Source organism: Phyllobates terribilis, unplaced genomic scaffold, assembly GCF_046119375.1.
Source record: "Phyllobates terribilis strain yellow unplaced genomic scaffold, ASM4611937v1 Scaffold_10__3_contigs__length_209671492, whole genome shotgun sequence".
In the NCBI taxonomy this organism is placed as follows: domain Eukaryota; kingdom Metazoa; phylum Chordata; class Amphibia; order Anura; family Dendrobatidae; genus Phyllobates; species Phyllobates terribilis.
The window spans coordinates 37347925-37371763 of NW_027362770.1; the positions used below are offsets into that span (position 1 = coordinate 37347925).

General features: G+C 46.0%; 1 protein-coding gene across 2 annotated transcripts in view; it reads left to right on the top strand.

Moving 5' to 3' along the window:
- The window catches only part of GABRG2 (gamma-aminobutyric acid type A receptor subunit gamma2), a 342923-nt gene that overhangs the window by 184373 nt on the left and 134711 nt on the right, over positions 1-23839 (top strand). For both annotated transcript variants that reach the window (XM_073649530.1, XM_073649531.1), the window contains exons 2-3: positions 16130-16278; positions 22364-22431. In XM_073649530.1, the coding sequence (XP_073505631.1) occupies positions 16130-16278; positions 22364-22431 (217 nt within the window). The remainder of the gene's footprint in view (positions 1-16129; positions 16279-22363; positions 22432-23839) is intronic.

Sequence of the window (23839 nt, forward strand, 5' to 3'; positions counted from 1 at the left end):
GATTTTCCTCTTCTATGGTTCAAATCTGGGTGTTATCCACCTTTTTGCCTTTTTTCCATAAAAAAAAACAGTTTGAGTGTCTCGCTGATGGTTCAGACACAAATATATCTGTTTAAAAGATTCTGGTGTAGGCCAGAGAAATAGAACTGTGGTTTTCCTCTTCCACGGTTCTAATCTCCTTTTTATTACCATTTTGCCATTGATAGTGCGAGTGTAAGCTATTTTACTTCATTTACAATGGGCAAGGCGCGTGGCAAGGGACGTGGAACTGGACGTTCTGGTGATGGTGCGTGCAGAGGATTGGGCCGTGGCCAAGGTGAAAATGTGCCACAACCAACAGCCACATATTCTCGCTCCCAGTTCTTGACCGAATTACTAGGGAAGCATACAACAACACCAGTATTGCGAACTGATCAGTGTGAACAGGTTATTAATTGGATAGCAGATAATACTTCCAGTCACCTGGGCACCACCACATCCGGTCTGTCTTCCACACGGTCAAGTCTTAGTAGCCGTGAGTCTCGACCGCATACTCCTCCTCACCCTAATTCTCCATCCTCCCACCATGCCGAGTGTCGTCAGACAGCAACTAATCCCACACTGGTACACTCTGAAGAGCTGTTCACTGGACCATTTCCATATTTGGGCCCTTCGTCTGCTCCGCTTGAAGTGGTGGAAGAGGAGATCCCATGTAGCGATGCCCAAATATTTGAACAGCCACGGCCACAGGAAGGCAACACTGGCAATTTGTGACAAGAGGTGGACGATGACGAGACACAATTGCCGCGAAGTGAGGAGGAGGACCGTGGTGCTGAAGTGGAAGAGGAGGAGGTGGTGGATGATCTAGTAACTGACCTAACGTGGCAGGAGGACACGCAGAGCGAGGCCATCAGCAAGCAGGGGGAGAGAGGCAGAGTACCCCAACAGGCAGGAAGAAGCAGTGTTGGGGCCGCAGACAGAAGGCGGGCAACCATTCCCCGCAACACCAACACGAGGGACGTTGCCAGTACAACAGGTAGGTCTTCCAGAGTCTGGAATATTTTTAAAGACTCTGCTGATAACCACAAAAAGGCAATTTGTACCACCCACCAGGCCAGCATCAGCAGGGGTGACAAAACTTCCAGCCTGACCACCACCAGCATGATCAGGCACATGTCAGCAAAGCACCCGACTTTGTGGGGCGAACGCCAGGGTCCACGACCAGTGTCAGCGGGTGTCACCATTGCTTCTTCCGCTGCTGTGCGTGTAAGAGAACCCCCTGTTGTGTGTGCAAGGCAATCCCCTGTCCATACTGCATGCAAAGATGGCCCCTCCTCTCAGTGTTCACTTGTTATGGCAGTTTCTCAAGAAACAGCATCAACGTCCAAGTCTCACCCCAGAGTTCAATTGTTCATATCCCAGACCTTTGAATGAAAGCGCAAATTCGCAGCCAACGCCCCACAGGCCACAGTCCTAAATTCGCACATTTCACGACTGCTTTCATTGGAAATGCTGCTTTTTAGGCTGGTCGAGACGGAATCCTTCCGCAACCTTATGGCGGTGGCCGTCCCTCGGTACTCGGTCCCCAGCCGACACTATTTTGCCCGGTGTGCCATCCCCGCACTACACAAGCACGTGTCCCAAAACATCTGCCGTGCCCTCAACAACGCAGTTACTGGGAGAGTCCACCTGACAACGGACACGTGGACAAGTGCTTGTGGGCAGGGACGGTACATCTCCCTGATGGCACACTGAGTAAACATAGTGGAAGCCGGGACCCAGTCTGAGCTTGGTATGGAACACATCCTCCCCACACCGAGGATTGCGGGCCCTATGTTAGTCAGAGTTGCCCCCACAGTGTACAGCTCCTGCGCATCCTCCTCCTCCTCATGTTCAGCCTCCATCTCAGATATCACCACATCAGTTACAAGCTGGAAGCAATGCAGTACTGCCTCAGCTAAGCGGCAACAGGCTGTGCTGAAACTCATAAGCTTAGGTGATAAACCTCACACTGCTTGTGAGCTGTGGACAGCAGTGAAAGAGCAGGCAGATCTGTGGCTGAGACCGCTGAACCTACATCCAAGCATGGTCCTGTGTGACAATGGCCGTAACCTGGTGGTGGCTCTGAGGCTAGGTGAGATCACACACGTACCACGCCTGGCTCATGTGCTTAAACTCGTGGTTCAGCGGTTTCTTAAATCGTAACCGAGTTGCCAGATCTGCTCTTCAAAGTACGCTGCCTGTCAGCTCATTTTCGGAAGTCAGCTACAGCTTCCGCCGCCCTTACTGTGTTGCAGCAGCGTTTGCAGCTTCCGGCTTTAGAGACCCTAGGTAGTGTAGGGTCTCTAAAGCCTACAAAATAAAACAAACAGTCCTTCTTACGACTAATATCCATCCCAGTTATCAGGCAGGCAGGCAGGCTGTATAGGAGACGCAGTGGTTATACCAACAAACACTGCATTACAGTCCTGTGTGCTGCTGCTCAAATTGCTAGACTTAGCCCCAGGTCCCAGGGGCCAGGAAAAATTCTTTTTTTTTCCTATAAATCCTCTTTTTTTTTTTCCCTCAGTCAGACTGTACAAAAACCCGTCTTATTAACCTTTTGGTATCCCCCCTCCCCAAAAAAAAAATTGAGTGTGTCTGTTTAAAAGAGTCTGGCTTCGGCCAGATAACTAGAACTCTGGTTTTACAGTTCCACGGTTCAAATCTCTGTATTATCCGGCCTTTTTTCCATTAAAAAAAAAACTGTTTGAGTTTCTCGCTGACTGTTCAGACACAAATATATCTATTTAAAAAAGTCTGGTATACGCCAGGAAATTAGAACTGTGATTTTCCTCTTCTATGGTTCAAATCTGGGTGTTATCCACCTTTTTGCCTTTTTTCCATAAAAAAAACAGTTTGAGTGTCTCGCTGACGGTTCAGACACAAATATATCTGTTTAAAAGATTCTGGTGTAGGCCAGAGAAATAGAACTGTGGTTTTCCTCTTCCACAGTTCTAATCTCCTTTTTATTACCCTTTTGCCATTGATAGTGCGAGTGTAAGCTATTTTACTTCATTTACAATGGGCAAGGCGCGTGGCAAGGGACGTGGAACTGGACGTTCTGGTGATGGTGCGTGCAGAGGATTGGGCCGTGGCCAAGGTGAAAATGTGCCACAACCAACAGCCACATATTCTCGCTCCCAGTTCTTGACCGAATTACTAGGGAAGCATACAACAACACCAGTATTGCGAACTGATCAGTGTGAACAGGTTATTAATTGGATAGCAGATAATACTTCCAGTCACCTGGGCACCACCACATCCGGTCTGTCTTCCACACGGTCAAGTCTTAGTAGCCGTGAGTCTCGACCGCATACTCCTCCTCACCCTAATTCTCCATCCTCCCACCATGCCGAGTGTCGTCAGACAGCAACTGATCCCACACTGGGACACTCTGAAGAGCTGTTCACTGGACCATTTCCATATTTGGGCCCTTCGTCTGCTCCGCTTGAAGTGGTGGAAGAGGAGATCCCATGTAGCGATGCCCAAATATTTGAACAGCCACGGCCACAGGAAGGCAACACTGGCAATTTGTGACAAGAGGTGGACGATGACGAGACACAATTGCCGCGAAGTGAGGAGGAGGACCGTGGTGCTGAAGTGGAAGAGGAGGAGGTGGTGGATGATCTAGTAACTGACCTAACGTGGCAGGAGGACACGCAGAACGAGGCCATCAGCACGCAGGGGGAGGGAGGCAGAGTACCCCAACAGGCAGGAAGAAGCAGTGTTGGGGCCGCAGACAGAAGGCGGGCAACCGTTCCCCGCAACACCAACACGAGGGACGTTGCCAGTACAACCGGTAGGTCTTCCAGAGTCTGGAATATTTTTAAAGACTCTGCTGATAACCACAAAAAGGCAATTTGTACCACCCACCAGGCCAGCATCAGCAGGGGTGACAAAACTTCCAGCCTGACCACCACCAGCATGATCAGGCACATGTCAGCAAAGCACCCGACTTTGTGGGGCGAACGCCAGGGTCCACGACCAGTGTCAGCGGGTGTCACCACTGCTTCTTCCGCTGCTGTGCGTGTAAGAGAACCCCCTGTTGTGTGTGCAAGGCAATCCCCTGTCCATACTGCATGCAAAGATGGCCCCTCCTCTCAGTGTTCACTTGTTATGGCAGTTTCTCAAGAAACAGCATCAACGTCCAAGTCTCACCCCAGAGTTCAATTGTTCATATCCCAGACCTTTGAATGAAAGCGCAAATTCGCAGCCAACGCCCCACAGGCCACAGTCCTAAATTCGCACATTTCACGACTGCTTGCATTGGAAATGCTGCTTTTTAGGCTGGTCGAGACGGAATCCTTCCGCAACCTTATGGCGGTGGCCGTCCCTCGGTACTCGGTCCCCAGCCGACACTATTTTGCCCGGTGTGCCATCCCCGCACTACACAAGCACGTGTCCCAAAACATCTGCCGTGCCCTCAACAACGCAGTTACTGGGAGAGTCCACCTGACAACGGACACGTGGACAAGTGCTTGTGGGCAGGGACGGTACATCTCCCTGATGGCACACTGAGTAAACATAGTGGAAGCCGGGACCCAGTCTGAGCTTGGTATGGAACACATCCTCCCCACACCGAGGATTGCGGGCCCTATGTTAGTCAGAGTTGCCCCCACAGTGTACAGCTCCTGCGCATCCTCCTCCTCCTCATGTTCAGCCTCCATCTCAGATATCACCACATCAGTTACAAGCTGGAAGCAATGCAGTACTGCCTCAGCTAAGCGGCAACAGGCTGTGCTGAAACTCATAAGCTTAGGTGATAAACCTCACACTGCTTGTGAGCTGTGGACAGCTGTGAAAGAGCAGGCAGATCTGTGGCTGAGACCGCTGAACCTACTTCCAAGCATGGTCGTGTGTGACAATGGCCGTAACCTGGTGGTGGCTCTGAGGCTAGGTGAGATCACACACGTACCACGCCTGGCTCATGTGCTTAAACTCGTGGTTCAGCGGTTTCTTAAATCGTAACCGAGTTGCCAGATCTGCTCTTCAAAGTACGCTGCCTGTCAGCTCATTTTCGGAAGTCAGCTACAGCTTCCGCCGCCCTTACTGTGTTGCAGCAGCGTTTGCAGCTTCCGGCTTTAGAGACCCTAGGTAGTGTAGGGTCTCTAAAGCCTACAAAATAAAACAAACAGTCCTTCTTACGACTAATATCCATCCCAGTTATCAGGCAGGCAGGCAGGCTGTATAGGAGACGCAGTGGTTATACCAACAAACACTGCATTACAGTCCTGTGTGCTGCTGCTCAAATTGCTAGACTTAGCCCCAGGTCCCAGGGGCCAGGAAAAATTCTTTTTTTTTCCTATAAATCCTCTTTTTTTTTTTCCCTCAGTCAGACTGTACAAAAACCCGTCTTATTAACCTTTTGGTATCCCCCCTCCCCAAAAAAAAAAATTGAGTGTGTCTGTTTAAAAGAGTCTGGCTTCGGCCAGATAACTAGAACTCTGGTTTTACAGTTCCACGGTTCAAATCTCTGTATTATCCGGCCTTTTTTCCATTAAAAAAAAAACTGTTTGAGTTTCTCGCTGACTGTTCAGACACAAATATATCTATTTAAAAAAGTCTGGTATACGCCAGGAAATTAGAACTGTGATTTTCCTCTTCTATGGTTCAAATCTGGGTGTTATCCACCTTTTTGCCTTTTTTCCATAAAAAAAACAGTTTGAGTGTCTCGCTGACGGTTCAGACACAAATATATCTGTTTAAAAGATTCTGGTGTAGGCCAGAGAAATAGAACTGTGGTTTTCCTCTTCCACAGTTCTAATCTCCTTTTTATTACCCTTTTGCCATTGATAGTGCGAGTGTAAGCTATTTTACTTCATTTACAATGGGCAAGGCGCGTGGCAAGGGACGTGGAACTGGACGTTCTGGTGATGGTGCGTGCAGAGGATTGGGCCGTGGCCAAGGTGAAAATGTGCCACAACCAACAGCCACATATTCTCGCTCCCAGTTCTTGACCGAATTACTAGGGAAGCATACAACAACACCAGTATTGCGAACTGATCAGTGTGAACAGGTTATTAATTGGATAGCAGATAATACTTCCAGTCACCTGGGCACCACCACATCCGGTCTGTCTTCCACACGGTCAAGTCTTAGTAGCCGTGAGTCTCGACCGCATACTCCTCCTCACCCTAATTCTCCATCCTCCCACCATGCCGAGTGTCGTCAGACAGCAACTGATCCCACACTGGGACACTCTGAAGAGCTGTTCACTGGACCATTTCCATATTTGGGCCCTTCGTCTGCTCCGCTTGAAGTGGTGGAAGAGGAGATCCCATGTAGCGATGCCCAAATATTTGAACAGCCACGGCCACAGGAAGGCAACACTGGCAATTTGTGACAAGAGGTGGACGATGACGAGACACAATTGCCACGAAGTGAGGAGGAGGACCGTGGTGCTGAAGTGGAAGAGGAGGAGGTGGTGGATGATCTAGTAACTGACCTAACGTGGCAGGAGGACACGCAGAACTAGGCCATCAGCACGCAGGGGGAGGGAGGCAGAGTACCCCAACAGGCAGGAAGAAGCAGTGTTGGGGCCGCAGACAGAAGGCGGGCAACCGTTCCCCGCAACACCAACACGAGGGACGTTGCCAGTACAACCAGTAGGTCTTCCAGAGTCTGGAATATTTTTAAAGACTCTGCTGATAACCACAAAAAGGCAATTTGTACCACCCACCAGGCCAGCATCAGCAGGGGTGACAAAACTTCCAGCCTGACCACCACCAGCATGATCAGGCACATGTCAGCAAAGCACCCGACTTTGTGGGGCGAACGCCAGGGTCCACGACCAGTGTCAGCGGGTGTCACCACTGCTTCTTCCGCTGCTGTGCGTGTAAGAGAACCCCCTGTTGTGTGTGCAAGGCAATCCCCTGTCCATACTGCATGCAAAGATGGCCCCTCCTCTCAGTGTTCACTTGTTATGGCAGTTTCTCAAGAAACAGCATCAACGTCCAAGTCCCACCCCAGAGTTCAATTGTTCATATCCCAGACCTTTGAATGAAAGCGCAAATTCGCAGCCAACGCCCCACAGGCCACAGTCCTAAATTCGCACATTTCACGACTGCTTGCATTGGAAATGCTGCTTTTTAGGGTGGTGGAGACGGAATCCTTCCGCAACCTTATGGCGGTGGCCGTCCCTCGGTACTCGGTCCCCAGCCGACACTATTTTGCCCGGTGTGCCATCCCCGCACTACACAAGCACGTGTCCCAAAACATCTTCCGTGCCCTCAACAACGCAGTTACTGGGAGAGTCCACCTGACAACGGACACGAGGACAAGTGCTTGTGGGCAGGGACGGTACATCTCCCTGATGGCACACTGAGTAAACATAGTGGAAGCCGGGACCCAGTCTGAGCTTGGTATGGAACACATCCTCCCCACACCGAGGATTGCGGGCCCTATGTCAGTCAGAGTTGCCCCCACAGTGTACAGCTCCTGCTCATCCTCCTCCTCCTCCTCATGTTCAGTCTCCATCTCAGATATCACCACATCAGTTACAAGCTGGAAGCACAGCAGTACTGCCTCAGCTAAGCGGCAACAGGCTGTGCTGAAACTCATAAGCTTAGGTGATAAACCTCACACTGCTTGTGAGCTGTGGACAGCTGTGAAAGATCAGGCAGATCTGTGGCTGAGACCGCTGAACCTACATCCAAGCATGGTTGTGTGTGACAATGGCCGTAACCTGGTGGTGGCTCTGAGGCTAGGTGAGATCACACAAGTACCACGCCTGGCTCATGTGCTTAAACTCGTGGTTCAGCGGTTTCTTAAATCGTAACCGAGTTGCCAGATCTGCTCTTCAAAGTACGCTGCCTGTCAGCTAATTTTCGGAAGTCAGCTACAGCTTCCGCCTCCCTTACTGTGTTGCAGCAGCGTTTGCAGCTTCCGGCTTTAGAGACCCGAGGTAGTGTAGGGTCTCTAAAGCCTACAAAATAAAACAAACAGTCCTTCTTACGACTAATATCCATCCCAGTTATCAGGCAGGCAGGCTGTATAGGAGACGCAGTGGTAATACCAACAAACACTGCATTACAGTCCTGTGTGCTGCTGCTCAAATTGCTAGACTTAGCCCCAGGTCCCAGGGGCCAGGAAAAATTCTTTTTTTTTCCTATAAATCCCCTTTTTTTTTTTCCCTCAGTCAGACTGTACAAAACCCCATCTTATTAACCTTTTGGTATCCCCCCTCCCCAAAAAAAAAAATTGAGTGTGTCTGTTTAAAAGAGTCTGGCTTCGGCCAGATAACTAGAACTCTGGTTTTACAGTTCCACGGTTCAAATCTCTGTATTATCCGGCCTTTTTTCCATTAAAAAAAAAAAACTGTTTGAGTTTCTCGCTGACTGTTCAGACACAAATATATCTATTTAAAAAAGTCTGGTATACGCCAGGAAATTAGAACTGTGATTTTCCTCTTCTATGGTTCAAATCTGGGTGTTATCCACCTTTTTGCCTTTTTTCCATAAAAAAAACAGTTTGAGTGTCTCGCTGACGGTTCAGACACAAATATATCTGTTTAAAAGATTCTGGTGTAGGCCAGAGAAATAGAACTGTGGTTTTCCTCTTCCACGGTTCTAATCTCCTTTTTATTACCCTTTTGCCATTGATAGTGCGAGTGTAAGCTATTTTACTTCATTTACAATGGGCAAGGCGCGTGGCAAGGGACGTGGAACTGGACGTTCTGGTGATGGTGCGTGCAGAGGATTGGGCCATGGCCAAGGTGAAAATGTGCCACAACCAACAGCCACATCTTCTCGCTCCCAGTTCTTGACCGAATTACTAGGGAAGCATACAACAACACCAGTATTGCGAACTGATCAGTGTGAACAGGTTATTAATTGGATAGCAGATAATACTTCCAGTCACCTGGGCACCACCACATCCGGTCTGTCTTCCACACGGTCAAGTCTTAGTAGCCGTGAGTCTCGACCGCACACTCCTCCTCACCCTAATTCTCCATCCTCCCACCATGCCGAGTGTCGTCAGACAGCAACTGATCCCACACTGGGACACTCTGAAGAGCTGTTCACTGGACCATTTCCATATTTGGGCCCTTCGTCTGCTCCGCTTGAAGTGGTGGAAGAGGAGATCCCATGTAGCGATGCCCAAATATTTGAACAGCCACGGCCACAGGAAGGCAACACTGGCAATTTGTGACAAGAGGTGGACGATGACGAGATACAATTGCCGCGAAGTGAGGAGGAGGACCGTGGTGCGGAAGTGGAAGAGGAGGAGGTGGTGGATGATCTAGTAACTGACCCAACGTGGCAGGAGGACACGAAGAGCGAGGCCATCAGCACACAGGGGGAGGGAGGCAGAGTACCCCAACAGGCAGGAAGAAGCAGTGTGGGGGCCGCAGACAGAAGGCGGGCAACCGTTCCCCGTAACACCAACACAAGGGACGTTGCCAGTACAACCGGTAGGTCTTCCAGAGTCTGGAATATTTTTAAAGACTCTGCTGATAACCACAAAAAGGCCACTTGTACCACCCACCAGGCCAGCATCAGCAGGGGTGACAAAACTACCAGCCTGACCACCACCAGCATGATCAGGCACATGTCAGCAAAGCACCCGACTTTGTGCGGCGAACCCCAGGGTCCACGACCAGTGTCAGCGGGTGTCACCACTGCTTCTTCCACTGCTGTGCGTGTAAGAGAACCCCCTGTTGTGTGTGCAAGGCAATCCCCTGTCCATACTGCATGCAAAGATGCCCCCTCCTCTCAGTGTTCACTTGTTTTGGCAGTTTCTCAAGAAACAGCATCAACATCCACGTCCCACCCCAGAGTTCAATTGTTCATATCCCAGACCTTTGAATGAAAGCGCAAATTCGCAGCCAACGCCCCACAGGCCACAGTCCTAAATTCACACATTTCACGACTGCTTGCATTGGAAATGCTGCATTTTAGGCTGGTCGAGACGAAATCCTTCCGTAACCTTATGGCGGTGGCCGTCCCTCGGTACTCGGTCCCCAGCCGACACTATTTTGCCCGGTGTGCCATCCCCGCACTACACAAGCACGTGTCCCAAAACATCTGCCGTGCCCTCAACAACGCAGTTACTGGGAGAGTCCACCTAACAACGGACACGTGGACAAATGCTTGTGGCCAGTGACGGTACATCTCCCTGACGGCACACTGAGTAAACATAGTGGAAGCCGGGACCCAGTCTGAGCTTGGTATGGAACACATCCTCCCCACACCGAGGATTGCGGGCCCTATGTCAGTCAGAGTTGCCCCCACAGTGTACAGCTCCTGCGCATCCTCCTCCTCCTCCTCCTCATGTTCAGCCTCCATCTCAGATATCACCACATCAGTTACAAGCTGGAAGCACTGCAGTACTGCCTCAGCTAAGCGGCAACAGGCTGTGCTGAAACTCATAAGCTTAGGTGATAAACCTCACACTGCTTGTGAGCTGTGGACAGCTGTGAAAGAGCAGGCAGATCTGTGGCTGAGACCCCTGAACCTACATCCAAGCATGGTTGTGTGTGACAATGGCCGTAACCTGGTGGTGGCTCTGAGGCTAGGCGAGACCACACACGTACCACGCCTGGCTCATGTGCTTAAACTCGTGGTTCAGCGGTTTCTTAAATCGTACCCGAGTTGCCAGATCTGCTCTTCAAAGTACGCTGCCTGTCAGCTCATTTTCGGAAGTCGGCTACAGCTTCCGCCGCCCTTACTGTGTTGCAGCAGCGTTTGCAGCTTCCGGCACACCGACTGGTGTGTGATGTCCCCACACGTTGGAACTCTACCCTCCACATGTTGCAAAGGATTTGTGAGCAGAAGAGAGCAGTTGTGGAGTGCCAGCTGCAACAAGGCCGTCGATATTCAGGTCAGACTCCACACATAAGACCAGAGGAGTGGACCTGGATGTCTGACATATGTCCTGACAAACTTTGAGGAGTCCTCCAAGATGGTGAGTTGTGATGACGCCATCATTAGCGTCAGCTTCCCACTTGTCTGTCTTTTGCAACGCTCTCTGCAGAGAATTAAAGAGAAGGCATTGCAGCCAGAGTGTGATGAGATGGATCAAGAAGCCGTAGTGGGTGATTACACACAGCCCAGCCTTATCTCATCCCAACTTGCATTGGGGGACAATCAGGGAGAGGAGGAGGAGGAGGAAGAACAGGAGCTGCTATCATGCGCTGTAGATGGTAGTACCTGTACAACTGTCATACCGTCGGTTCAGCGTGGGTGGCCTGAGGACAGGGGGGAGGAGGAGCAGAGCAAGGTCAGTCGTCATCTTGGTGCAGACACGGAAGTCTTGCCCGTTACCAGTCTGGCATGCATGGCTGACTTTATGTTACACAGCCTTAACCATGACCCTCGTGTTGTCAAAATGTTGGGTGACAGTCATTACTGGTTGGTGACACTTTTAGACCCCCGCTACAAGGAGAACTTTCACTCTCTTATTCCTGAGGTGGAGAGGTCTACAAAAATGGGGCAGTACCAGAAGGCCCTGGCTGCAGAACTGTTAAAAAAATTCCCATCTGAACACGCTAGCGGCAGAGGTCACAGTTCGTTGCCAAACCAAGACGTACAGGTGAGAGAGACGCAACTCAAATCCAGCAGAGGCAGGGGAGCACTGTCAACGTTCTGGGACAGTTTTCTGAGACCCACCCAGCTTACAGGCCCTGAGGCATGGGGTACTTTCACAAGGAGTACACAGTTTCAAAAGATGGTGAGGGAGTACCTTGCCGATCGTTCCAGCATCCTCCACGATTCCTCTGTGCCTTTTAATTATTGGGTATCCTAGCTGGACACTTGGAATGAACTTGCTCTGTACGCCTTGGAGGTCCTGGCCTGCCCTGCCGCTAGCGTGTTATCAGAGCGTGTTTTTAGTGCCGCTGGGGGAATTATAACTGATAAGCGCACTCGCATGTCAACTGACAATGCTGACAAGCTGACCCTTATCAAAATGAACAAGGGCTGGATTGGGCCAGACTTCTCATCACCATCAAATTACAGCAGAGTAACATAAAGTCAAATCCACTGTGTTATTTCGGGAGGTGTATTCCCATGCACCGCTTCACAGCCACACATGGGTATACGCTTCCTCATTTCGGCTGTTTTTTGCTCTTCTCCTTATCCTCAGCCTTCACTACCACTATACCACCAGGGTGACCGTGGTCCGTGTTGCCAGCATGGCAAGTTCCTCTGTAATAATTTTTGGCAACTTTTGCTTGGAAGGCATAGGCAAAGACTATGGGAGACCCACTCCCCAATAATGGGAATAATGTTTTTAATATGCTGTACTGCATGGCTCTTGTAAGGGGCATTGCAAGTTCCTCCATCCTAATTTTTGGCAGCTTTTGCTTGGAAGGCATAAGGAAAGACTATGGGAGAACCACTCCCCAATAATGGGAATAATGTTTTTAATATGCTGTACTGCATGGCTCTTGTATGGGGCATTGCAAGTTCCTCCATCCTAATTTTTGGCAGATTTTGCTTGGAAGGCATAAGCAAAGACTATGGGAGACCCACTCCCCAATAATGGGAATAATGTTTTTAATATGCTGTACTGCATGGCTCTTGTAAGGGGCATTGCAAGTTCCTCCGTCCTAATATTTGGCAGCTTTTGCTTGGAAGGCATAAGCAAAGACTATGGGAGACCCACTCCCCAATAATGGGAATAATGTTTTTAATATGCTGTACTGCATGGCTCTTGTAAGGGGCATTGCAAGTTCCTCTGTCCTAATTTTTGGCATCTTTTGCTTGGAAGGCATAGGCAAAGACTATGTGAGACCCACTCCCAAATAATGGGAATAATGTTTTTAATATGCTGCACTGCATGGCTCTTGTAAGGGGCATTGCAAGTTCCTCCATCCTAATTTTTGCTAGCTTTTGCTTGGAAGGCATAGGCAAAGACTATGGGAGACCCACTCCCCAATAATGGGAATAATGTTTTTAATATGCTGTACTGCATGGCTCTTGTAAGGGGCATTAAAATCATCTTGTTAAGCTACTGTGACCTCCACGTCTCTTCCAAGGGACATTAAAACCGTCTTGTTAAGCTTCTGTGACCTCCACGTCTCTTCCAAGGGGCATTAAAACCGTCTTGTTAAACCACTCTGAACTCCACAGCTCTACCAAGGGACTTTTCAATGCATAGGCGAACACTAATGGAGACCCACTCCCCAATAATGTGTAGACGGTTTTTAGTACACTGTAATCTACGTCTGTTTCAAGGGGCATTGCAGTTCCCCATAATTTTTGGAAAGTCTTCCATTCACTGCTTAGGACAACAGTGTACAGGAGACCCAGTTGCTAGAAATGGAAAAAACGGTTTAGTTAAGGCCCTCTGACCTTCATGTCACTTCCAAGGGGTATTGGAGTGCCTCGAAATTTTTGATAGGCATTGCACTCACTGTATGCCCTATAACTGTGTAGCCGAACCACTCCTTTTGGTACAGAAACATATCCTTCAAGACATGTGTGATTGACTGGCATGATATTGATGTGAATGGTCCCTGTTCCTCCTGCTCTTTCTACTTTGCCACCTCCTCATCCATCATTTATCACCTGAAGCTTTGTTTTAACGGGAGTCATAGAACTGGGATAGTAGCAGGAAAACATCCAGCAATCCTCGGAGGAGGTAGGATATGCGCCAAAACGCCACCTCAGTCCTAGCCACTACTACATACATGTGCTTGCATTCCAAGGAACAGAAAGCTAAGGAGATGGATGGCCTCATGATCATGAATAATTTACTCAATGTGTAGGAGGCCGACCACTGCTTCGGTCTACCTTCTGAACTTTGTGTTGAAGCCTGATTGACCCAGGACCCACAATCCTCTATGTCTGGAGAACGTGTTGCATCCCAGTGTCCAACTGTGTCCCGGCTTCCACAATATTAACCCAGTGTGAAGACGTCAGTGAGATGGACCATTCCTGGCCACATTCACTTGTCCACGTGTTTGTGGTTAGGCAGTCCTTCCCACTAAATGCACTGGGGAGGGCACAGGTAATGTTTTGGTATGCGCGCTTGTGTAAGGCGCACCAGAACAAATAGGGGCGGCTGGGGACCGTGTGTGGGCACACTGCCGCGGGGTAGCTGGGGACCGAGTATGGACACCCGGCCACCCCCTGGCGGCTTGGGACCAAGCCTGGACACCCGGCCGCCGGGCGGCTGGGGACTGAGTATGGATACCAGGCTGCCGATGCAGCCATTACCAGGTGGCCAGATTCCGCCTCCACATGCCTAAAAGGCCCAATTTCAAGTGCAAGCAAGCAAGCAGTATGGTATTGCAGCCTGGGGGTGGATGGGTGGCAGGCTGCATACTTGCGCTTGCATTGCAAGGAATGGGGTAGGTACAATTGAACACTGCCCTGGGACAAGGACTTGCACGGGGATAGTTGCAAGTCTGCATCTTCTGATGCGGCAAGGATCACTTCTGATGGGCACACTTTTAGGCAGTAACCTGGGTGTCAGAGATGCTTCCAAGGGTCTTCCCCATGCTGTTCCCATTTCTTTTCAGCACTGTATGCTTGTGTCACACAGCACATGGCCAGATAAGGTTGTAAAATGTAAAAATGACATTTCCCGTTGAATGTGTTTGTCACGGTTGAAAGCAATACAAAAGTGCAAAAACGCATAAAAAATGCTACTTGTGAACATAGCCCAAGGTGTGTAGGAGTATTTTTGTTTTTGGTTATTTTACCTTATACACAAGTCTTTACCCTGGAAAGCATGTTCCTTAACATATTTCACAGGAAAACAGTTTCAGTTTCTTTTTTGATTTTTTTATTGTGAGCCCGTAAAAGTGGCTTAATACCTCTGACCACGTTGTTGACAGCAGTGACCTGGGGGTCAGAAATGCTTCCTGGGGCAATCCCCATGCTGTTCCCATGTCATTTGAGCACTGTCACTATCGTTTTGGGCACTTTTTAGGCTTTCTACAGACTGCCGGGGGTGCCGCCGTAAAAATGCTCTGGTCTCCCATAGACTAACATTGGGCTCGTTGCTCGGGTCGAGCACCCGAGTATCACGGTGAGCTCAGCCCGAGCTTCGAGCACCCGAGTATTTTAGTGCTCGCTAAACACTAAGTGGGAAGAAACAGATACGATTTCTTTATATATTTCTTGGCTTTAATTGCAATATGTCACAAAAATGTGAACGGAAAGGAAGTAATTTAGTAAGGAAATACAGTTTTTATCTCATATTTTTGTAAACTTTATGTTTAGTGTTCCTGTAAGTTAGTTTTATAAGCAGAAGTGGAACTAAACAGAGGTTTTGTCACACCCAAGTCCTTTAGCATTATGAATACAAAAAGTGTAACTAGTCTTTAGAGAGAAACCAGTTATATAAATGACACAGGGTACTTGAGGGAAACTGTTACAGGCTATGCACTGGGACATAGCAGTCCCAAGTTAGTTTTTGGACAAAGAATTAATATTGGCCAGCTAAATGGTATGAACTACCGAAATTATAATAATAAAAAGCAATCACAGGTTAATGTTAACAGAAGCCTCTGTTTAACTATGAACAGAGAGGTTTTTAGTCTCCACAGCATCCTCTCAACATTCAACGGAACCTATCAGGTGATTCATACTGCCCGAACAGGGCGGCATCAATCTCACCCTCGTGGCATGATTGCAGACAGGTATATTATTCTCTGAAACACTCAGGATTTTCAGAAAAGATTTACCTTGAGGTTTGAGGACCAAACCAGTCTGGCCGGCTCTTCCCAGCGTTGATCCTTGTGTTTGAGATGCGTCTCCATCACGTGTACATAGAGAGAGACCTGTCAATCACCTGACTCAGCGTTGAGAAGATATTGAAAATACATTTTCTTTGAACTGCCAGAGCATAATATATGTTACTGTAATTGTGCAGCCAGGCTGTGACCCATGGTGCCCGAGGTTTGGGCAGTATGAATCGCCTGACAGGTAACAATTTATTATATTCTCCCTGGGCTCATCCCCACTCAGTTTTTGGGCTTATGAAAGTGGATTAGTGGTTGGGTATATTAGAGATTCCAAATATTTTCAACATTTTTATTAGTGTTTTATTGAATTAACTTTTTAATTAAAACCTTCCACTCTTCTACATTACTTATTATATAAATATGTAAAATTAATTAATATATCTATTTGTTTTATTTATTCTCTACCTGCAGTTCTATTCAAAAAGAAGATGCAGATTATGAAGATACATCAACTAACAGAAATTGGCTGTTGACAAGAAAATTTCATGATAATGATGTTACTTCCATTCTAAATGGACTTTTAAAGGGTTATGACAACAAACTGAGACCTGATATTGGAGGTATGTTATATAGAGGGTTACTATTCAACTAGTAATATATTTTTAAAAATAATATTAGGTGATATAGTATAGTTCACTTGGCTACTTGTGCTCAGTGTGTTACTTCCCCTTGTATTTGGATGGGTTGTCAGATCCATCCAACAAATTTTTTAGACTACACATCATAAAGGCAAGCCACAATATGCTACAACTGCACAAAATAATTATTCCTAAAATACAAACAATTCTCAATCCATAACTGCCTATAAAGCTGCTGTTAATGGTCACTATTTTTGACTTCTTCTTCTCCATTGGCCATATACAATGGGGGGAAAAAGTATTTAGTCAGCCACCAATTGTGCAAGTTCTCCCACTTAAAAAGATGAGCGAGGCCTGTAATTGACATCATAGGTAGACCTCAACTATGAGAGACAAAATGAGAAAACAAATCCTGAAAATCACATTGTCTGATTTGGAAAGACATTTTTTTAAAATTTTGGTGAAAATAAGTATTTGGTCAATTACAAACAAAAACATACAAACAGAAAAAAGAACGAAGGAGGAGCCTAAAGTATTTAAAAAAATATATAATATTTATTAGAGTAAATAGTTAATCAGACATATGTAGGAGCACAAAAAGAGGTATGAGGCAACAAACCACAACAACCCTCACCGCATGGCTACCACCGAGGAAAGACTAGCAATAAAAAGAGGTAACAGCTGGATATTAAGATATAAAGTCCGTACACCAACCATATCAAGGTCATCCTAGTATCCCCATATAAATATCATAGATAAATATTGATAAATAGTATATCTAATAATATTGATGTACGCTGCCCTAATACGACTGTCTATATCATGGGTAACGAGTTCCCATTCATATATAATATATAGCAAAAAATCACCACTGTATACGTACCAGGGATGTGAATAGAAGATACAGACAGAGGTAATCAGGGGGCAGAAGTCCGTCCAGGGGGCAGCACACGCGGAGCAGGGATGCCCCGATGCGTGTTTTGGTCTTCCCTTCATCAGGGGACATGTTTGCTGTACTGTTACTTCCTGCTTATGTAGGCACCGGAAAAAAAGCATACGTTTCTATGGAGGACCAGACGCCGGCCGGCGTCTGCGTCACGTGACATCCGGCGGGAGGGACAAAAGTCCCGGCGCCGTATGCCATTCAGATACAGAGAGCCGGCAGGCGTCACGCCCCACACAGCACGCATGCGTACATGGTTGCAAACTACATTAGGTAAGTATCATCCAGTGGCAACAGTTACCAAAACTAATCAACCACCCACATCATCTCTGGAAAACATCAGTTCCACAAATGGAGGGACATCATATTACATACATGGAGGAAAAAATACCAATTCCACAACCAAAGGGACATCATACTCCAAAAATAGAGGGGACGGAAGAAAAGTAAAGCAGTACAGTAAATATAAAGAAATACATACCAGCACAGGGTTACATCATATCCGGCTCGGTATGGCCACTTCACAATGAATGAGATCATGAACAGTCAAAGCAGTTACATACAATAGAGCACCATGATATTATAGAAAGGCAGATATTCGGAACGAAGCACTTTACTATATTATACCAATTTTAATTGCCAAATAATGCATATACATATATATGTAAATGTATAGATGGCCACATATTAGGACTAACTAGTAATTCTATAGTCCTCTATGACCACGTTTGCCTCATTCAAAACATGTGCCCCATTGATATTAAAAGTTCACAGAATATACTAACCATCATATACATTGCCATAAATATCATACAAATAAATCCATCCATTTCATGGTTCACTCCACATGAGTACCATACGAGTAAGTTCATTAGCACATTTCCTTTTTCATTCATGTTATAGTGCATGATGCCACGCTGTTGCTGGAAACCAAAAGGAAAGAAGTGCCCATTCACAAAGCCGAAATCAATGTCACCCACAAATAGTAGGAGAAGTAACAACCGGAAGCAGGAGAGATCCTAATTAATATAAGGAGAATAAAAACAGTTAAAAACAAACCACATATAAAAAAGATCTATAAAAACATAGCCTCAACCACATACAACTAATGTAGATGAAAACAAGGAAGGCTACAGATGACTAGAGGAAGGGGGAATAACTAATATTCTCATATAATCCCTTAGGACACAATGTGTCCAGGGTCCAAATCCAACGAGACTCCATTTGGGCAAGTTTCTGGCCCACCTTACCCTCCCGTATACTAGATATCACACAGTCAATGCCCCGCACTTGGAGTTTGGAGGCGTCATGATGGGTCTTAAAATGTCAGGGTAAAGTTTTGAGAGTGGATGTGTCCGTATGGTCAGCGGCCGCAAGAATGCCCAAAACGTGCTCGCAGACACGCATCTTAAGCTGACGGGTAGTCATACCCACATATATAAGTCCACATGGACAAGTGGCAAAATATATCACATATTTCGTGGTACAAGTGATTGATCTTTTAATCTTGTAGACTTTCGAACCATCAGATTTAAAGAACGTGTTAGACCGCTCCACGTTTGGGCATGCGATGCATCGACCGCAGGGGACACACGCACTCCTCGTAGCAAACGTATCCAAAAAGGTGGTCACTGCAGACCCCTCATAATGTGACCTCACCAAATGATCCCGTAAATTCCTCGATCGTCTAATAGTTATGGGTGGTTTATCTGAGATAAACCTCGATATGACATTATCCGCTTTAAGGATATGCCATGATCGAGACAATACCTCCCTCATCAGGGGAAAATGAGAATGATAGTTGGTAATAAACCTCACTTTTTCGTTGTCAGACCCTCTTTTCTTACCACCATAAGCCAAATTATGACGAGAGGAAGATTTTGCCCTATTATATGCTCTCTTAATCATGCGGCGGCAATAGACTCTCACATAAAACCGCTCTTTGAGTTCTGAGGCTTGTCTCTCAAATTCGGCATCAGTGGAGCAGATCCTCCGGATACAGAGGAACTGCCCCACCGGTACCGATCCGAGCATATGTATAGGATGGGAAGATGTAGCATGCAATTGCATGTTCGTGGAGGTAGGTTTACGAAACAGGGTCGTTTGTAGACAGTTGTCCCCATCCCTCACCAAGGACACATCAAGAAACTCCACCTGCTATGCATTGCACTGATACGTGAGGTGGATGTTGAAATCATTGCAATTTAATTGGTCCATGTATGACCGTAAATATAACGAGGAACCCTGCCTGATCATGAAGATGTCGTTGATGTAGCGTGTCCACAAGAGGACACGGCCCATCGACTCATCACGATCTGACAGGCAAAGATCCCTTTCCCACAGACCCAGGAACAGATTGACATAGTTCGGCGCGAAGGCCGCACCCATGGCTGTCCCCTGGGTCTGCAGGAAAAAGGACCCTTTAAAAACAAAGAAATTATGACTCAATATGAATTCAAGTAATTCCAAAAGAAGTGTCCTCAGAGGGGGAGGTAGAACTGAAGTGCCCAAAAAGAACTTAACCGCTGAGAGGCCATCCGTGTGCCTGATGTTGGTGTAAAGTGACTCCACATCTGCAGTCACCAGGACGGCACTGTGCTCCATATAGAGACCATCAACATTTTTAAGGAACTCACCAGTATCCCTCAAAAAGGAGGGCAGACACTCCACCAGTAAAAAAAGCAAATCTTTTCCATAAAGTTACTAAAAAATAATTGTGCAAAACAATTACAATAATTGCATTTTTCATAGATTCACAGTTTCCTAGTTTTAAGGTTGAAAATAGACATGAATCCATTGAGTTCAACCTCTAAGCTAACATGTTGATCCAGAAAAAGGCAAAAACTCCATGAGGCAGATGCTAATTGCCCCATATTAGGGGAAAATTCCTTCACGACTGCACATACGGCAATCAGACTAGTTCCCTGGATCAACGTCCCAGTGCTTATTACCTAAAATATTACAGTATAGCTGAGTATAACCCGCTCACATCACTGATTGGTAGCTTTCTGTGTACACTGTACATTGGCAGAAAGCTGCGAATCATTAGTAGCGTTGGAGTTACAAAGATCAGGTTGACGAGGCATGAGATACCTAGTCCTGTAGAGATAATCTCCTGCAGATAAAACACTGATTTTATTAAGACAAAAATACACAGCCTGGTAAGTGACACATCGTTGGAATCAGGGTCTCATCTCCTATATTATACTGCTCTCAGATTACATAGTAAAACCTGCTGATTTATGGTGATCTGTAAATGGTGGAAATAAAATATGATAATTTTTTTCCTATATTTAATACATAGTCATACAAAATAAAAAATGACTTCATATACTGATGTTTACTTAAAAAAGTTGTTCAGTACTTTATATTACCCGCCCCCAATGTATTCCCCCAAGGCCCCTAAGGAGTTTTGTAAATAGCTTACGTCTCAGATACTGCCTGTGAGCGGCGCTATCCTTGGCCGCTCACAGGCTTCATGTGATCTAGTGCTGACGTCACGACAAGTGAGGCATGACTCAGCACTGGGGTCTCCGCGGTGTCTGCTGGGTTGTGGGTGGGGTTACCCTCCGCGTCACACCCAGCATCCACCACACACTTTCCCAATAAATGGGGAGAGGCAGAGCGTGCGGTGGATGCCGGGTGTGACGTGGGGGGTAACCCTGCCCACAACCCAGCATCCAACGTGGAAAGCAGAGGAGAGAGACCCCGGCTGCATCCGGAACCATGACGTGACATCAGCGGATGTCAGAGCCGGCTGCAGCCGGGGGTCACGTGATGTCTGTGAGCGGCCAGTGATAGCTAATTCCAAAAATTCTTAGGGGTCCCGGATGGATACATTGGGGGGGGTAATATAAAGTACTTGACAACCCCTTTAAGCGTAAAATAAAAAAGTTTAAAAAATCCATCAGCAAAAGGATTATCTTCTATACTTACAGATTCATCTCTTTTTTATTTATTTTTTCTTTGGTTCAAATTACAGGAAAATAAAATTATTCATTTCATATATTTGTGCAAATTGTGTATACTCATGTGCTTATTTTAGTTATATAGTGTATAGGTATTCCAAAAGTGAATATGCTTGTGTGTACAGTATATGCATGTACAGTATATACACCCATGGGGTATGATGGAGAGAGGGCCTAGACACAAGTCTTGTACAGGGGCTTCGGCCATCAGTCTCCACCCCTGATGGTGTCAAAAGATGAGATTAATTGTAGAAGTATTGAACTAACTTGGTACAAGAAGTTATCCAGTAAAGTAAAACTGATGTAAGACAGAGAAATATTTTCGAATCTTGTTCTATTCTTAGATCTAATATTTAGGTCTGAGAAGGATGAGTTTGATAGACGTGTCATATTTCCACCTATGTAATTATCTAACTACTTTGGTGCAAATGATTTCAACCTACAGCTATATATAATTTTTTGCATTTAGTTAATAATCTATGGCATTTAGTTACATGCACTCAATTTAAAAAAAAAATCACGACATTACGCAGGCATTACACAAGTGTATAGCACATGATAGACATATTTTTAGAATCAGATATAGAGGAGTTTTTTTAACCTAAATGCATGTATTTTTGGCTAAAAACTGTTTTTTGCATTTCGATTTCATTAAAAATGTTGCACCATTTGGCTTTTACAGGAGAATCAACCTTGATGTGCTTTGAGGCCATAAATCAGCTGAGAGGTGCTAAAAATGGCAGATAAAGAGTCAGGGTTATTTCAGACATCCATAATCATCAGTCCGGGGTCTGGGATCACAAAGCACTTACTGTCCACTTGTCTCCCAACCCAAGCATGACAGCCATATATATATTCATAAGAGTCTGTCACGCTCGATTCGGGAGACAAGCGGCCAGTCCGTACATTACAATCCAAGATTGCACAGATAGATCCCTTAGAAAACTCAGAAGGAGCTCACTGATGAATTTTCAGTTAACCCTTTCTGCAGCCTACAACAGACAGTTTAACCACAGCGGCTATATAAAGCAAGCGGAGCAAATTTTTTAATGAAACCAAAATTATTTTTAGCCAGAAATTCATACATTTAAGTAAGAAAAGAAATGTTCCCTTTTAATGGCACAATGTTTCAAATCTATATTTTCTTTTTTAACAGTTAAACCAACAGTAATACACACGGACATGTATGTTAACAGCATTGGACCAGTAAATGCTATCAATATGGTGAGTATTGTTCTTTTTTTTATTTGTAAATTATTACTTCAGTATCATATTAATATATTATGGCACCATCCAGCATTCAAGAACCATTAACTCTATTATTTCATCTCACCGTTCCCACATCCTGTGATGGAGATCACGCTCTTAGATCACATCGGCTGCCATTAACAGTCACAGTCCAGCACAAATGGCCCAGATTAAAAAACACTCTGATCTCACTCTGATCTCACGATGGGAATCTGTCACCACATTTGACTTATCTAAACTATTAATATGGGCATACAGATTATAGACTGCTGAAAAAAGTCGTACCTGTATGCCTCATATCAGATGTCTTGTTGTTAATCATCTTATATCACTTTATATAAATGACTTCTTCCAGGCTCTGGGGAGGTTGTTGATAACTCTGCCTCCGCACTTCATCTCCATACATCTCACCTCCTATCAGTGTCACTCTGTCTTTTTACACCACCGCATGCTAACATCTTCACTAGGCTGAGAGTTTTGGCCGCGACGATGACCGTGACAATCCTGCGCATTTGCCATATAAGGCTTAATCGCAGCTGGCCTAGCGTTCGCGCTCCTAGGCGTGACCTCTATGCCGGGACTTTTGGCTGTGACTTACAAATGCACTGACAAAAAGCTAACAAACTATTGCATTCCTTAAAGTGGTCCTTAAAAAGTGATGGCAAATCACCAAGATACTCCATCAGTTAATGATCACTGAGAAACCCCCACTAACCCAAAGAAATGAATGATCAGCAACCCTGATTCAGCCCATTGGCTCCTTTACTGTCTTTCTCTGCATATTATCACTCCTCAATCCACCCTCGTGTGCATGGTACTGCAGCCAACCCCATTTACTTAAATAGGACTTATCTGCAGTTCTTCTACCCAAGAGGTGGCTTTGTAGGAATAAACTATGAACAGACTGAATAGACTGCAAATCTTTCCTTCATAGGATTGTGGGGCAGTCTGAGTTCAGACCCCCATGACCATAAATTGATAGTATATCCATGAGATAAGCCATCACTCTGTGAGATGGAAATACACCTTTAAGCCCTAATTTGACTTTGGCTTAGACCTATGAGTATTTAATTGGACTTTGTATCAAATGCACATATAAAATAAATATAAAATTCACCTATTTCATATTTTTCTTCCATCTACATTAACAAAAATTTGCAGCAGAAAGATTTAAAGCCCCATCTGGCCTGTCCTCTCTATTCTCACTTTCATCAACGTGAGTAGGAGATGTGGAAACAGCTAAACACTCACGCTTTGTTTTTCTGTAATATAATTATCACTAATGAAGAAGTGTAATCTATCTATCTATCTATCTATCTATCTATCTATCTATCTATCTATCTATCTATCTATCTATCTATCTATCCATATCTACCTATCTATC